The sequence below is a fragment of the Ochlerotatus camptorhynchus genome, unplaced genomic scaffold (assembly GCF_037179485.1).
Source record: "Ochlerotatus camptorhynchus isolate MF236.1 unplaced genomic scaffold, CSIRO-AGI_Acam_v1.1 ptg000472l, whole genome shotgun sequence".
Taxonomy (NCBI): domain Eukaryota; kingdom Metazoa; phylum Arthropoda; class Insecta; order Diptera; family Culicidae; genus Ochlerotatus; species Ochlerotatus camptorhynchus.
In genome coordinates, this window is record NW_027040958.1 from 605,469 (window position 1) to 623,241 (window position 17,773).

At 41.5% G+C, this 17,773-nt stretch overlaps 1 protein-coding gene across 1 annotated transcript in view; it reads left to right on the plus strand.

The window, feature by feature from the left end:
* Positions 1 to 1,847: 1,847 nt before the first annotated feature.
* Positions 1,848 to 17,773, plus strand: part of LOC135712351 (diacylglycerol kinase eta) — a 445,427-nt gene continuing 429,501 nt past the window's right edge. Inside the window, exon 1 of the mRNA XM_065235324.1 lies at positions 1,848 to 3,223. Within this exon, the coding sequence (XP_065091396.1) occupies positions 3,104 to 3,223 (120 nt within the window). The 5' untranslated portion in view covers positions 1,848 to 3,103. The remainder of the gene's footprint in view (positions 3,224 to 17,773) is intronic.

Consider the following 17,773-nt stretch of genomic DNA (forward strand, 5'->3'; position numbering starts at 1 on the left):
TACTGTACTATGATAGCTTGTTTTGCAAGTGTCGGAGGCAAAGGCAGTCAATTATCACAGAAAATGTGTCGACTACCGTGACCGCTTACAAGACTGTGTACAACGATCTGCAGGAAGCCCACTACAACATCCTGTGTTCAGACACTCCCACCCGGTTGAGTCGATCCGGAGCACATGCCACCATCGACATCTTCAACAGCAACATTGGCGATAGCATCTCTCAACCCATCGCCTATCAGGAACTGAGCTCGGACCACTATCCGGTGGTGACCAAAGTAGGTTCCTCGACCAATAGGTTTCAAGTTTCCCGGCGAAATTACCATCGTGTCAACTGGCAGCAATCGACTACGACGTCCTACCGGAGTCGTTCGAAGAAGTCGATCGGTGTCAGCAAACCATCGAAGAGGCGATATCCCGTGCCAGGGAGCAACACGTACCAGCATCCAGACAGGTGAGTCATACTCTGAACCATGACAGCCCAACCAAAGATCTTATCAGGCTCCGTAACACCATTCGTAGGCAGTTCCAGCGTTCTGGGCGGCCCCATTTGAAGACCAATGTCAATAGGCTAACGAAAGTTATCCAGGCCAGGATGGTGGAAATCAGAAATAACGATTTTGCTAACAAGATTTGCTCTCTCCCAGATTGTGCAAAACCATTTTGGAAGATGACCAAAATTTTGAAAAATAAGACGAAACCGATCCCTCCGCTTTCCTCTGTTGACCAGAATTCGGACCCATCCCTACTCATAACCCCAGTTGAAACGCCTTCGCTTCACCTCCGAGACCGCCTTTTAGGTAGTGAAATTTCTCCACTTCCCATAAATCAGGCTTCCGATGGATCAATGAAGTAAACAGATCCCGAAAGCTAAGCTACTCGTCTATGTTACCGTCAAAACTTTTAAGCTTAATTTGAGGTAGACGAACATGATCCATCCCACCATGTAACGTTGCATCAATTCCCCTAGCTTGTTGATCGAGAGCTGATGTATCTGGAAATTCCTTGACCTTATCATGCAGAAATGATTTGACGTTTACGATTAACGTACCCCATTCTAGTCGAAATTCTAGTACTACGCAATTGGTTTTTCCTATGTTTCGAGGGGTGAATCGATTAGCTTGGGACCGAAGAGAGTACCAGAGCTGAGCCAAAAAGTTGAGCACGTTATTTCGGGATCTTCTAGTATTAGAGTTATCTCTATGGTGGTACCCTCCGTAAAGTTTTCAACAAATTTGCAGATATTGTTAACGGAAGTTTGTTGCCCCTTCAACTTGGTGTACCGAGACTTCAGTGGTGGCCCTTTCTTGGTAGATGATCTTGAAGGCATGTTGAAGAACTTTCAAAAGCAACGTCTGATTGCATGGGCGATGCAATCTTCGAAACTAATAGCTGTGCTAGATGACCGAAGTATTCAGGCAGCAACGTCAAATTTCCTCAAGGTTCGTTTCACGTGCAAGCTAATGTATTATCAGCTTCCTGGGCAAAGATCACCGATAGAAAAACGAACAGTACCTTTACTGCACACGCCTGTGAAACCGCATGTTGCTCTGAAAATGTGCGTTCATGTAGATGAAACGCACTCACCTAACATCCTTCTCCCGCTTTCGGTTAGCTACAGGACAACATAGAACCCAATGCATAGAAAGCTTTCACCATCACCACCACTACCACCACAAACAAGGAAAATCATATCCTTTATTGGCATTACGTACCAACGGTTGTGTGTGAGAGAAGCAGCAGCAGCATGGCGAGAGCGAGAGAAAACCACCGCTAGCAGAAGCGATCTGGGGGACCTCAACCTGAGAGCTACTGGAGAGCGTTCGCCTGTTATTGGGTGGAAGGGCTGCTGCTCGGCTGAATTTTCAGTTTTTTCCTTCCTCCAAATAAAACCACATAATAGCACATAGAAAAAAATCGCCAACCAAAATAATACAAGATTTGCAGAAACTGAAACAAGTCGCTCAAACCAATCATTGTAGTGTTGTAGTGCAGGTAGTGAGGAGCCTAGTTTTCCACGGCTTTTGTTCGGTATGATTTCGCCCTAGTTTTCCGCCGGAGCTGTGTGCGTGTGTGTGGTGTTTGTCAATTTGGATTATGGGAAAGAAGACCTTGCGTGTGCAGCAGGTGGGACAGCGGTTCAATCAATGTAGGTGAAAAGCAACAGGAACCCCAGAGGGACTGATTTGGAAAAAAAGCATCCCGAAATGCACTGAACTGGAACCTAAGATCAGGGCTTTTGTTAAAAATGTAGTGCTTTGGAGGCAAGCCAATCGCCAGCTTTGTGCCGGATAGTGCTCCCATCGTGAAGTCCGAGCTGGGAGAGGAGCAAATTCATCACGCCGACATGTATGCTAGTGATTACGATAAGCTTAACAATTTACAACAAACATTAGCTAGTCTTCTTCTTGCTTGGAAATATTCAATATTTAGCTATGTCTAAAGAAAATTTACGAAAATTCGTGTTCAGAAATCATCTAGTGTATAAAAAGGAAAAAAATAAAAAGTTCTATGAATGCAAACTGAAGCTGCCCGAAGAAGAGAGTGAAGAGGAAATCAGCTCGCTCCAGTAAACGTCTACAAATAGGGGAACGTAAAGGTATGGCAACTAATGGACCACTTGGTAGGGACAAAAGAAGTGATTATAATTGCGATGATAATGGCCTAAAATGCAGAAAGCTTCAGAACGGATGCAGTGAAACAAGTAGAACAAAAGTGGTACCAAAATGACACAACCACAACATTGTGTTCTTTTAACGGGGTAGGGAAAGAGTGGTCCTTACTGTGAAATAAGAGCGAGAGAAGCATTTCAAACACCGTGAAAGTACAATAGCAAGAGAGCGTTGTTCAACAATTTGAGCACCCTGGAACGGGGTCGAAAGAGATCGCTTGCGGGAGCGAGAGTGCAAGTACCAAGAGGGCTCGGTTTCCCTCCTAGGAGTGGGTAGCAAAAAAGTAAACATAATTAAGACGACGTACCTACACCTTCAGCAGCCCGCCAAAATCCACCTGGACCTGACGCCGTCGGCGTCGTTGTTAAATTCGACGCTGTTAGTACTGGTCTGCCTGGTCAAATTGTCGCCGGCACCGGTGGCGGAGCAGTGGAATGGCTGAAGCACCGGGCAGTCCACGGACCGGGGATGAATCGTCCGAAAGTGAAAATGAAACAGAGCCGGCCAAAATTTTCCACCGGAAGCTGTCAACGAAGAAGGATGTCAAATCAGCGGTAGGTGTCGGAATGCGTGTGCCAGTGTGAGTGTGTATGTGTGTGAGTAGGGCTGGAAATGCTATTATGTCATTAGACGTACATATATGCGACACGCTTGGCAGGAAATGGACCGGAAGGAAACCAGGAAGAGATGATGTCACTGATTATTTCGATCCGAGCAACTCAAAACCGATGGGGGTGTGGATCTTATTATTTCACTGCTCGTTTGATTCTGTGGTCAGTATCTGCTGGAGGGCCTCTCCCAAGTAACATTGCAAGTTTATCAAGGCTTTGTAGAATTGTACAAGTCTAAATCAAGATCTACACAGCCCTACACCCAAATTGTTATTTGGGCTAGATAGCCTAGTCAGCTAAGGCATGGTGCTGTGCATGTGCCTGCCTCATAATAAACAAATTCATGCTGCAACTCGCAATCAATAAGGACTGTTCTGTTTATAAAATGGACACACACTTTCAGTCACAACTTTATTATTTCACTACTTATCTTAATACTTTCTTCGGCAAAATTTAAGCTCTGCTTATAAGCAATATATATGAGGCAGTATGTAATTTTTACGAAATTTTAAATCACATGTGCTCTAAAATGCAATTTTTACACTCATGTCAGTATATCTTTTTCAATTGAGTCAAGCCAGATATTTTTGATTTAAGCTCTTCTAAAAATTGTTTTACACCAACTAAAATAAATATGAATTTTGTAGCACATAGTGTTTATACAATTTTGCACAGGGGGAGAGGTAGCTCATCGATTCTTCCGGTTCGCCTCCTAGCATCGTGCTATAAAGTACCAGGCGATAACCATGGTAGTTGATCGATAGCTCGATGACGTCATTTAGTTGACGTCTGCAATGGGAAATTCTCATAGCAGGCGTTGACGATGGGACGTGGTCGAGTTGTTGAATAGCAACTATCGTGGTAACTCACCGATTACCTGTCGATCTGCCAAATTTGGAAAGACGTCTGCATTGAATTGTCTCATATAATAATATTCCGCCCACTATATCACAAGAAATTGCGAGTAGCTGAGTGGAATGGAGATAAGTTAAGCATTGGGTACAGGACCAAGTCTCCCCTGGGTGGTGCCAAAAGATGAGCGCAATAGAATCATCAAGTTGCCATAAGGCACGGAATGAAACTATTGCATGGCTGGGTAGTCAAAGTCTTCCATTTGTTAGTCATTTCAGGTGGATTAGAACAGGTTTAGGTGGGCGTTGGCCAGATTTGGATTTTTCAGATGTAATCCTGGATATGACCCTGTCATTGAACGTCGCGTGAAAGTGGAACTTAATGAAGGCCTAAGTACTTTTTCGTAGTTTTTAGTTTTCGGATTTGAAAGATCGTCGGTTACAGTGGCCTGCTTACTGAGCAGAAAAACGTGGTCCCAGGTCCTTACATATCAAAGAGATTTATGGTAAAATCGCTTGTGTATCGTGTATTTTCCGAAACTCGTTGTTGTCGTTGGTTCCGGGTTTGAATGGATACACAAATTTGAGCAACGGTATTATGTGATATGAGGGGCTCGGTGGCCTTAGAGCAACCGTTTTTGCTTACTGAGCAGAACATCATGAGTCTAATCTCAGGCCCATCCACATTCAAGATTCGTCTATCGTTTTATTTGTTAATATGACTGCATGGTAATAACAGCAACTCGGTGATTAAAAAGGTGCTCGTCTGCCTAGTGGCAAACATTTTTGATTACTGAGCAGAAGACCGTGGGTTAAGTCCCAAGCTCCTTTGCGTTATATGATCGTTATAACATCAATTCAGCTTATCGTTTACCAAAACGAATCCTGCTGTAAACCCAACCCTCTTATCCAACATCCCAGTGATTCCTCGTGGAAGTGCAGAGGTGTTCTCGGCTTCCAACACAATCCTTCCCATTCCTTTCTTGACCTGTGTTCGGGCGCGGCCGGCGCTGGTATTGCCTAATTTAAGATCACCAGTTTTTACACATTGAGGATGATTGCTAGTCCCAAGCATCGTCTATTGGTTCTCTGTGTAATTACAGCTGATCTGGCAGTAACAGAGTAGCAACCGTGGGCGGTCAATCAAGCTCAAGCAAGCTCATAGTGTTTATACAATTTTGCACAATATCCAGTGTATTTTTTCATTAAACGCTTACAACTTAGGAAAATTAACAATACCGTAAGATTATCTGATAGAAGGCATCCAGTCGTAGGTTTGGAAAACAGCTTGAGTGTGGTAAAAATTGGTAGAACTGTTTCAAACACATCGTCGGTACTTGAGCGTGTCGGTGATCATCTCTTTTTGCCAGTGGTGACGGGAAGAGGTGGGGGGAATACCCCTCACCATCCCTCTCCAACGGGGGAGTTTGATAAAGATAGATGATCAAACCGATTTGTACCTTCATTCATAAAAGTTGTCTTTGCTCGCTTTCTACTCTCTAAATAAAAATTTTCACACTGCCGTACTCTAACGGAACTATTAACTCTATACTTTCATCTCCTTATCTATCGTATAAAAATTACCACTCTAGTATGTTATTTGAAATAAGCATTTTCAATTATGTAAATCGTTGACTTCACGCAGAAGTAATATAAGACAAAATGTTAAAGTAAAATCTAACTCTAAATCTTATTAAAGTATAAAGGGAATTAATCATTGCAATTGAGGATTGTAATGATTTTTACCTAAAATTATTAACTATTTTGTTGAACATTTGTTCTAAAGTCTAAACATTCGAAGTTATATATACCTCAGTAGTGCTGTACCAGGGAGGCAACTTCACAATCGTCTTCAGAACTTTGTTCTGAATCCTTTGAAGTGCTTTTTTCCTGGTAGTGGAACAACTAGAGCATATTGGCACAGCGTAAAGCATGGCCACTCTAAAAACTTGTTTAAATATTAGTTGTTTATTCGTCAGGCAAAGTTTGTATTTCCGGTTTATAAGAGGATACAAACATGTTATATATTTGTTACATTCCGCTTGAATAACCTCAATGCGATCTTTAAAAATTAATTTTCGGTCTAGTACCAATCCAAGATATTTCACTTGATTTGACCAGGAAATTGGAACTCCGTTCATAGTGACTGTGTGACTACTACTAGGTTTCAAAAATGAAGCTCTAGGCTTATGTGGAAATATTATAAGTTGAGTTTTGGAAGCGTTGGGAGAAATCTTCCATTTTTGTAAATAAGAAGAGAAAATATCTAAACTTTTCAGCAGTCTGCTGAAAATAACACGAAGATTCTTCCTTTAGCGGAAATGCCTGTGTCATCAGCAAACAAAGATTTGTGGCAACCCTGAGGCAACTCAGGGAGGTCCGAAGTGAAAAAGTTATACAATATAGGCCCAAGAATGCTACCTTGAGGAACTCCTGCTCTAACAAGTAGTTGATCAGATATGGAATTTTGACAATTTACCTGCAGAGTCCTGTCAGTTAAATAATTTTGAACTAATTTCGTAATATATAGTGGAAAATTATTTTTTTTTCAATTTAGCTATCAAACCTTCATGCCAAACACTGTCGAATGCTTTTTCTATGTCTAGAAGAGCAACTCCAGTTGAGAAGCCTTCAGATTTGTTTGAACTGATTAAATTGGTAACTCTTAAGAGTTGATGAGTAGTTGAATGCCCATGGCGAAATCCAAACTGCTCATCTGCATAAATTGAGTTCGTACTGATGTGAAGCATCATTCTATTCAAAATAATCTTTTAAAAAAATTTACTTATTGAAGAAAGCAAACTTATTGGACGAGATTCAGCTGGATTATTATCCGGCTTCAAAATAGGAACAACTTTTGCATTTTTCCATTTATCATGAGAGTATGCCAAATGGAAACATCTGTTTGACAAGAACGACAAAGTACTTTGAGGAAGTTTTTTGATGAGTTAATAGAATATTCCATCATCAACTGGAGCTTTCATGTTATGAAACTTGTTAGTTATAAATCTTACTTCGTCCAAATCAGTCCCTCAGGAATCATCGAAAATATTTTCCCAAGAGAAATTATTCAGATAATCCCGAGCAACCTGATTCTCAATAGGACTAGTAAGACCCAAACTGAAATTATGGGAACTCTCGAATTGCTTAGCAAGTTTCTGAGCTTTTTCCAAATTTGTGATCAAAATTTTACCAACTTCTTTAAGCGCTGGAATTGGCTTTTGAGGTTTTTTCAAAATTTTTGTGAGTTTCCAAAAGGGTTTGGAACTCGGGTCTAATTTAGAAACATCATTTTCAAAAGTTTTATTCATCAGGGCAGAGAATCGCTTTTTAATTTGTTTTTGCAAATCCCGCCAGAAAACTTTCATGGCAGGATCGCGTGTTTTTTCATATTCTCTCCTGCGGACATTTTTAAGACGGATCAAGTCCTGATGATCAGTTAAGACCAAATCAATCGTTGAGGAATTTCTTGCTGAAGAAAAGCATGTTGGGATTGTTGGGCTGTTTGGATATTGAATAGTGTAATAACCTGCAGAACAATCAATCATCAAACAGAATATTACAATTGGAATTGCTTTGAGCATTATTCCATAAGCGGTGTTTTGCATTTAAATCATCAATAATGAAGAACTTAGACCTATGACGAGTAAGTTTCTGGAGGTCACCCTTGAGAAAATTCTTTTGCTGGCCTACGCATTGGAATGGCAAATAAGCAGCTATAAACGTAAGTTGTCCAAATTTAGTTTCAACAGAAACTCCCAAAGTTTCAAAATTTTGGTTTCAAATGAAGAAAGTATTTTATGTTTGATTCGTCTATGAACAATGATGACAACGCCACCACAGGCTCCATCAGGACGATCATTTCTATAAATGAAATAATTTGCGTCCTTCCTAACCTTATGGTCAGGTTTAAGGAACGTTTCAGTTATCACGGCAATATGCACGTTATGAACTCTCAAAAAGTTAAATAGCTCGTCTTCATTATCTTTAAGAGATCGAGCATTCCAATTTAAAATATTCAATGCTTTAAAATCTTTTACTGAATTTTAAAGTCATGACAATATTGTTTGCAAATTTAACTTCAGTTTGAATAGCATCAAACATGGAGTTAGAATTAAGCATACCAGAAATCATATCAATTAATGATTTCTGTAAAAAATCCATTTAAGGGGCAGTAGCTTCCTAAGTTAAAATTGTCAAAATTTCCGTTAGAATTACGTTGTTTAGTATTTTGATTTCTACCCGCTGCAATAGCAGCATCCATTAACTTGCTGAACATTGTTAGCAGCGGGAGTAGGTATAGATGAATAATTTGAAGCAGAAGTGATATTTGTACCTACGGGTACGAATGTAGAATTTGTTCCTCGCTGACCGTTGTTAACAGCAGAGGAATTTGTACCTGGGCGGAAACGTGGAGCGTTTCCTACCCGTCGCTTAGAATGAGATTGTAAGATCGCTTTGCGAGTCTTACATTCCCAAAAATTGGATTTGTGGTTTTAACCACAATTTGAACATTTAAATTTCTTATGATCTTCCTTCACAGGACAGTCGTCCTTTGCGTGAGAGGAATCACCACAATTCATGCATTTAGCTGGCATGTAGCAATTTTTAGTTCCGTGACCCCATCCCTGGCACTTACGGCACTGAGTGAGGTTTTGTAAATTTCCTCCAGTCTTCCTGAAGTGTTCCCACTTCACTCGGACATGGAGCATAAGGCTAGCTTTTTCTAAGGCCTTAAGGTTGTTTAGTTCACTAGACTTGAAGTGAACTAAATAAAAATCATTAGAAATCCCGTTGCGCGAATCGCCAGGACGGGATTTCATTTTCATTTTGATTACTTGAAGTGGCACAACTCCAAGTAATTTTGCCAGTTCATCTTTGATCCATCTTTAGGTGGTGACTGGGCAGTCTTTTCATGACAACCTTGAACACGTTCAGTTTTGGTAAAAAAAATTATGCTCCTGCTCAGTAAGATACTCGAGAGGACATTTGAATCCATCCAAGGTTTCAGCCAATACACGGCATTCATCCCGACGGCCAATTTGCAGTGAAATCTTAAATTTCACGAAGTTCAAAAGTTCCGTGCGAAGAGCATGGAAATCGGAAGCGATTATCACAATAAGGGGTATCTGTTCTTTCTTGGCATTAAGCCGGGAAAGTTAACTAGAATTTTTCCTGGATGATGGTTCATTCTCATCATCCGTGAGCAAATCAAATTGATTGCTCAAATTAATTTTCTCAGAAGGGGGATCAAGAGATTGCCCTTTTCGTTTGCGCTTAGGCGCCATGGCGGCAGTAAATTGTTTATCCAAATCGACTTCCAAGCAGATTACTATAAGAATCTGAAGGATCGAAGAGGAATTTTCCAAATCGATATCCAAGAAGGATTACCTCGGGTAGGGTCCAAACAAGGATCGAAGAGGAATAAGGGTCAAACAAGGTAGAAAATTTAAAGGTATATTGAGCACTGAAAAGTGCTGTTTAAATTTGTTGAAGCTTAAGGTGGTAGTAACACTTCCTTCAGCAAAAAAAAAAAACAAATAGATCCGCATGGCAAGACAGCACGATACGGACTGATCAAGCATTGCATAATTTTGTTTGGATCATAATATTTTTTCCCGATAAAACAATATGAATATTATGAAAAATAAAAATCTACAGACATTTTTGTGGTGCGTTGTGAAAACCTTAACCCGTAAAAGCCTGGGACAAACTTTTTCTTTTCTAAAATTTGTATCTCAGAGATGCCATGCCCGATTAACATCAGTCCGGTGATGTTTGATGGTACATCCTCTGAGGCCCATCTCGCATTGTAATAAATTCAAGCATGTGTTAGCACGGGGGTGTTTTCCCATTCTTTATCATATATCTTACTTATCATTGCGACAACATCTTGATTTTTTTTTCGAGAAACTCCAGAAAATAATAGAGAACAATCATAAAACCCCATGCCTACCTTGGAATAGGTTTAGGATGTTCCGGATTATGGTTCCATATGGTAAATGCTTTATCTATAATAACCACATCAAGCGATACATGCATTCCACATCGAACGCTCGACTGTTTCGGTCAAGTATTGCTTGCACTCCGTAATCGGTACTAGTTTTTTTCCCCTATTGAGGTTTTTTTTTTTCAATCCGCTTTCATACTGAGTGGTGTTGTAGTATACAACAGTGCAGTGAGCATCGCGGAATTGTAATTGCCGCTCAATCGTTCGAGAAAGGAAGCAGTCATTTCCGGCCGAGTCCGGCAGATGAGCTGTACATCTCTAACCAACAAGTTTCATCGCATCACGAAACGGCAAACTCAAGGTCATCGAGTTCACCAGCCGGCGAGCCAGCCGGTGCTTTGTTGCAAACACTCGAGGGCAACAATAGAACGATCATCACCATCATTCTCACATCAGGATAGATCATCGTCATCAGCCACACTCCGTGCGCTTGTGTGGAGAGTTAAGTAACAAACGGTTATCTTCCGTTCTCCGCAACCTGATTAATCTCCATACAGTGTTGATTAACTTTTCTGACACCTTTTTGTTTTTTCCTGAAAAAATTTTCATTTTTTTTTTCTCTTTTTTTTCATTTACTGTTTTTTTTTTTTGCAAGTTGATTAATCTCCCTATAGTGTTGATTAACTTTCCTGGCATTATTTTTTTCCATTTTAAAGTTTTTTTTTTTTTTTTTGCTTTGTTGGATTAAGTATTATTTTTACCGTTATATTTTTTGGATAAGTTTATTTTTTTTTCTTATTTTTTTTTTATTTATTATTTTTTTTTCTCAACGCATATATATATATATATATATATATATATATATATATATATATATATATATATATATTTCCTTTTTTATGTCGAAATCTGTTGCGGAGGTACTTAAGACCCCGCAATGGATGAAACCAATGATGGCGGGGGTATTTCGCTAGCAGATATCTCCGATGATGAGTCTGTTAAATCTCCATCATTCGAAAATCTGCTTCTCACTGAAGAGGAAATGGATACCTCAGGGGATTCTACTTCGGACCCCAAAACGAGCACTGGAGCTTACCCAAAGGTGATGTCTAAACAACAACCTTCTTCACCCCCTGCCCCCCCTTCTCCACCATCGCCCCCTCGTCCACCTGTTCCCCCTACTCCAACCGTTCCCTTAAAAATTTCTGCGACCCCCCGCCATAAAGCTTACCCAAGCGACTCAAAAGGTCCGTGGGTTGTTTTTTTCCGGCCCAAACAAAAACCTTTGAATATTTCTCGGATTTCGAAGGATCTGACAAAACATTTTTCGGCCGTAACCGATATCTTTAAGGTAACGTCAAACAAACTGCGCGTTACCGTTGATGACCTGAAACAGGCAAACCGGATTGTTGCCTGTGAGCTTTTTTCGATCGAATATCGAGTCTACGTCCCCAGTTGTGACGTAGAAATTGAAGGAGTGGTCACCGAATCGAGTCTGACTTGTGAGGATTTCCTGCAAGTCGAATCTTTCGGCATTTTCAAAAACCGTGCCCTCCCGAAAGTCAAGATACTGGACTGCATTCAACTGCAGTCAGTGTCGCACATAGGCACAAAAAAAAAGTATACCCTCTCAGATTCGTTTCGTGTGACCTTTTCAGGATCGGCATTACCTGACTACGTCACAATTGGGAAGGTTCGACTACCTGTACGCTTGTTTGTACCGAGGGTAATGAATTGCTTGAAATGCAAACAACTAGGTCACACCGCGGACTTTTGTTCCAACAAACCGCGGTGCGATCAATGTGGGGAGGAGCATACGGAGGGTCCTTGTCATGCTACCCCAAAATGCGTTTACTGTAAGGATGCTCCGCATGCTCTGAGTGATTGCCCGAAGTACAAACAGCAGGGAGAAAAACTAAAGCGGTCTTTGCAAGCTCGCTCTAAGCGCTCGTTAGCAGAAATTTTAAAAACGACCGCTTCATCTTCCCAAACCACCCCAAAAAGCAACAACACATTCCACCTCCTGCCAGATGATGATCAGGGCTCTGACTCAGAGGTGGGTGAGAGTAGTCCTTTTGTCTTTAATGGCAACACGAGGAAGCGGTCCAAAATAAACGTCACCCAAAAACCTCGTAAGGCCTCTCGTATGGACTACCAACCTACCTTGACAAATTTAAGAGGTAGCGGAAATGTACCGAAACCCCCACCACCGGGATTTAAATCTTGTAATTTTAACAAGGACTTTCCGCCACTTCCGGGATCATCTAAAACCCCAGATATCCCAGTTTTTCAGCCAGAAAAACAGCTGAATAATCAGCAAGAACATGATGCCATGTTCACGTTTTCTGAAATTGTGGAGAGCATCTTCAATATATTCAACGTCTCTGACTCAACTCGGAACATTATTAATTTAGTGCTTCCATTCGTGAAAACTCTTTTGAAGCAACTAGCTTCTAGGTGGTCCTTCCTTGCATCGATCATATCCTTTGATGGATAATTTTCCGAATGAGGTCGGGGATATGATCTCTGTTCTTCAGTGGAACTGTAGAAGTCTTATACCGAAACTTGACACATTCAAATTTTTAGTTCACAACTCACTTTGTGATGCATTTGCTCTTTGTGAAACATGGCTTTCTTCAGACACCGATCTCCCTTTCCACGATTTTAACATTATTCGCCTTGATCGAGCAGATTCGTATGGAGGGGTGCTTCTCGGGATTCATAAGCTCCATTCCTTTCATAGAATCGATCTGCCTTCCGTGACAGGCATTGAAGTTGTCGCATGTCAGGTAAATATTCGAGGTAAAAGCCTCAGTATTGCCTCAGTATATCTTCCTCCAAGAACTGCGATTTCTCGCCAAGGTCTCTCAGATATCTGCTCAGCTTTATCTGAGCCTCGGTTGATATTAGGAGATTTTAACTCCCACGGTACAGGCTGGGGGGAACTGTACGATGACAACCGCTCAACCCTGATATACGACCTTTGCGATAACTTCAATATGACAATTCTAAACACTGGGGAAGTAACACGAGTGGCCAAACCTCCAGCAAGAGCAAGTAGATTAGACCTCTCCCTCAGTTCGAGTTCACTATCGTTGGATTGCTCGTGGAAAGTAATTCAAGATCCCTACGGTAGTGACCACTTGCCAATCAAAATTTCTATTACCAATGGTTCATCTTCCACTCGCTCGGTTGACATCGCGTACGACCTCACGAAAAACATCGACTGGCAAAAATTTGCGTCCGCGGTTCTCGGTGGTACTGATTCGGTTGACATACTCCCTCCGCTGGATGAGTACTCCTTTTTATCGCGACTTATCGTTGACTGCGCTCTTCAAGCACAGACGAAACGCGTTCCGGGTGTTTTCGTTCGCAAACGACCTCTCACTCCGTGGTGGGATAAGGATTGCACCGACGCGAACAGCGAGAAGTCCGCCGCGTTTAAACGCTTCCGCAAACACGGTAAGGTCGAAGATTTCGAGCGGTACACCGACCTCGAGAAAACTTTTAAGAGCTTGATTAAAGCCAAAAAACGCGGTTACTGGCGTCGGTTCGTCGATGGTTTGTCGAGAGAGACTTCGATGAGAACACTCTGGAATGTCGGCAGGAGAATGCGCAACGCGTCATCACCGGTCAACGAAGACAAGGAGTACTCAGACAGTTGGATATTCAGCTTCGCGCAGAAAGTTTGCCCGGATTCGGTGTCGGTTCAAACCAACGTTCGTGATAGTCCGTCGGGTAGTAACGAAATAGATTCTCCGTTTTCGATGGTGGAATTCTCACTTGCTCTCCTCTCATGTAACAACTCAGCTCCAGGAATGGATAGAATCAAGTTCAACTTGCTCAAAAATCTCCCAGACGTCGCGAAGAGACGCTTGTTGAACTTATTCAATCAATTTCTGGAGCACAACATTGTTCCGGATGATTGGAGGCAAGTAAGAGTTATCGCCATTCGAAAACCCGGTAAACCCGCGTCGGATTATAACTCGTACCGTCCCATCGCGATGCTGTCCTGTATACGGAAATTGTTGGAGAAAATGATTCTTTTTCGTCTAGACAAATGGGTCGAGTCGAATGGTTTACTTTCAGATACGCAATTTGGATTTCGAAGAGGCAAAGGGACGAGCGACTGTCTTGCGTTGCTTTCAACTGAAATTCAACTGGCCTATGCGCAAAAACAGCAAATGGGTTCAGTTTTCTTGGATATTAAGGGGGCTTTTGATTCTGTTTGTATCGATGTCCTTTCGGATAAACTCCACGATAGTGGGCTTTCACCAATTATGAACAACTATTTGAGCAACTTGTTGTCTGAGAAATATATGAGCTTTTCTCATGGAAACTCGACAACTTCACGAATTAGTTACATGGGTCTCCCCCAGGGCTCATGTTTAAGCCCCCTTCTTTATAATTTTTACGTTAAAGACATTGATGGTTGTCTTGATGAAAATTGCTCGCTAAGGCAGCTTGCAGATGACGGCGTTGTGTCCGTTATAGGGCCAAGTGCACCGGACCTGCAAGGACCATTGCAAGATACCTTAGACAATTTGTCTACTTGGGCTATGAAGCTGGGTATCGAATTCTCTCCGGAGAAAACTGAGTTGGTTGTTTTTTCTAGGAAGCATCATCCTGCACAGTTACAGCTTCAACTAAAGGGTAGAACAATCACTCAAAGTATATCTTTCAAGTATTTAGGTGTCTGGTTCGATTCCAAATGCACATGGGGAAAACATATTGCGTATCTGAAACAAAAATGCCAACAAAGAATCAATTTTCTTCGTACAATTACCGGAACTTGGTGGGGAGCACACCCGGAAGATCTGATCAGGTTGTACCGAACAACCATCCTTTCGGTTTTAGAGTACGGCAGCTTTTGCTTCCAATCCGCAGCAAAAACACACATTCTTAAGCTGCAACGGATTCAATACCGTTGCCTTCGTATTGCGCTAGGCTGTATGCACTCGACTCATACGATGAGCCTCGAAGTACTCGCGGGTGTTTTCCCACTGACAGATCGTTTCGCTGAGCTGTCTTTCCGGTTTCTCATCCGTTGTGAAGTATTGAATCCTTTGGTAATAGAACACTTTGAGAAGCTGCTCGACCGAAATCCTCAAACAAGATTCATGAGTTTGTACTATGAGTACATGACGCTGGAGGTTGGTCCTTCTTCATTAATCTCCAATCGTGATTGCTTCCAAGCCTTCTATAGTTCCTCTGTAAATTTTGATCTGACCATGATGCAAGAAATCCATGGAATACCAGATCACCATCGGTCGATGGTTGTTCCCTCAATTTTTGCAATCAAGTACCACCATGTAAGTAACGATAAAAGATTTTTCACAGATGGGTCAACCATAAATGCTTCCACTGGATTTGGTGTATTTAATCAATTTCATAGCGCCTCCTATAAACTGCAGAAACCATGCTCCGTATACGTTGCGGAACTCGCAGCTATATTTTACGCAGTAGAGCGAATTGCCTCACTACCTTCTGACCATTATTTCATTTTTACGGATAGTCTTAGCTCATTGGAGGCTATTCGTTCAATGAGGCCGATGAAGCACTCCTCGTATTTCCTGCCTGAAATACGATCTAAACTGAGTGCTTTATCTAACTGCTCCTATACTATCACCTTAGCTTGGGTCCCATCTCATTGCTCAATTCCGGGTAATGAGAAAGCGGACTCATTGGCTAAGGTGGGCGCTATGGAAGGCGATATTTTTGAGCGACAAATCGCCTTCAACGAATTTTTCTCCATTGCTCGCCAGCAAGTCCTCATCAGTTGGCAACAAAAATGGAATGATGGTGAATTGGGAAGATGGTTACATTCTATTCTCCCACAGGTGTCGAACAAACCATGGTTCAAAGGGTTGGACATGAGCCGCGACTTTATACGCGTTATTTCAAGGCTTATGTCCAATCACTGCTCGTTAGACTCGCACTTCTATCGAATTGGGCTCTCAGGCAGCAATTTATGTGCGTGTGGCAGTGGTTATCACGATATCGAGCATGTTGTTTGGTCGTGTACCTTACACCGTGTTGCCAGATCTGAGTTATCCACATCCCTCAGGGCCCGAGGAAAACAACCCGCGATACCCGTTAGAGATGTCTTGGCGAGCCGAGACCTTGACTATTTGAATTTAATTTATGTGTTTTTAAAACGGATAGATTTGAGGATTTAGAAGTTAGTGTCATCTTGTGTTCTCCCAAGTTGTTAGCTACCCATCGGTGTACCCCCATGTTTGTCTTTTTCATCAGAGTGTCGCCTAGTTCGAGATCAAGAGCACATTGCTCTCCAAACCTTGTGTTCACAATCCCTACCCTGCCATCCATTTGTTACAATTTGTTACCCCTAACCTCGAGATAGCCGCGAGTAATCGGCCCCCGCTTTACTAACGTTAGTTTTAAGTAATTTTGTTATCTAAACAATGAATATCGGCTCCGCAAAGCTACAGCAAATGAGCCTGGAAAAATAAACGAATTATTAAAAAAAAAAAAAAAAAAAAAGCGATACATGAAATCACATCTACTTCCAAATGACAATGGCACTCAAAATGACAAACATAGAACCATATAGCCGACGTAGAACCGGTTCCGGATATTCCGAAATATGATTTCACGTGGTCAAATTTGATATCTCACACAACCATATCAAGTGACATATTAAATCACATCTGCTCGGTAAAATATGACCAATGACACAAAAAACAACAAGTATGGTCACCGTAGAACCGGTTCTGGAATATCATGGATCCACATGGTAAAATTTGATATCGCTCATAACCATATCATGCATATCAAATCACATATACTCCACGAAATATCACCAATGGCTCTCAAAACGACAATCATAGAGCAATATGATTATAGTAGAACCGATTCGGTATATTCCAGATTGTGGTTCCACATGATACAATTTGAGCCGGCGCCGGTGGTGTAGTGGTAAGCGTGACTGCTTTTTCACTCCAATGGGTCTGGGTTCAATCCCAGCCGAGGTCGGTGGGATTTTTCTGAGGCATAAAAATCTCTGGTCACGTCTTCCTTCGGAAAGGAAGTAAAGCCGTTGGTCCCGGCCCATGTGTGTTGAATGGGTGCGATATCCTACGCAGGTGTGGAAGCTGCCTTCCTGCACATTCGATTGCCGTGAATGGAAGGCAATCGATGTCCGTCGGAGATTGGCACTAGATTGCGGAACAGAGACCGACGTTGAATATAGAAAAAATTGATACAATTTGATATCTCTGATAATCAAATCAAGTGACATATAAAATCACATCTACTAGACGAAATATGACCAATGTTTTTCATAATGACAACCATATAGAGCCATATGGCCACCATAGAACTAGTTCCTGATATTCCAGATCATGGATCCGTATGATTATATTTAATATATCTTATATCCACATTAAACGACATATCAAATCACATCTACTCGACGAAATACGATGAACGGCAATCTTTCAAGATCAATATCACCTAAAATCACAGGTACCAATATCACAAGCCATCACCCGTGATTTTCAACCAATATAAGTTGTGATTGTCGATTCCCAAAATCAACCAGCATCAATATCAACCAAGATCAAGACCATCGAAAATCATAGGATTATAAAATATGATACATTCTAGAGTCTGGGACATTCCAAAATTCAAGTCAGCATTCCGGAGGAAATTAAAATGGTGGATTTCAAC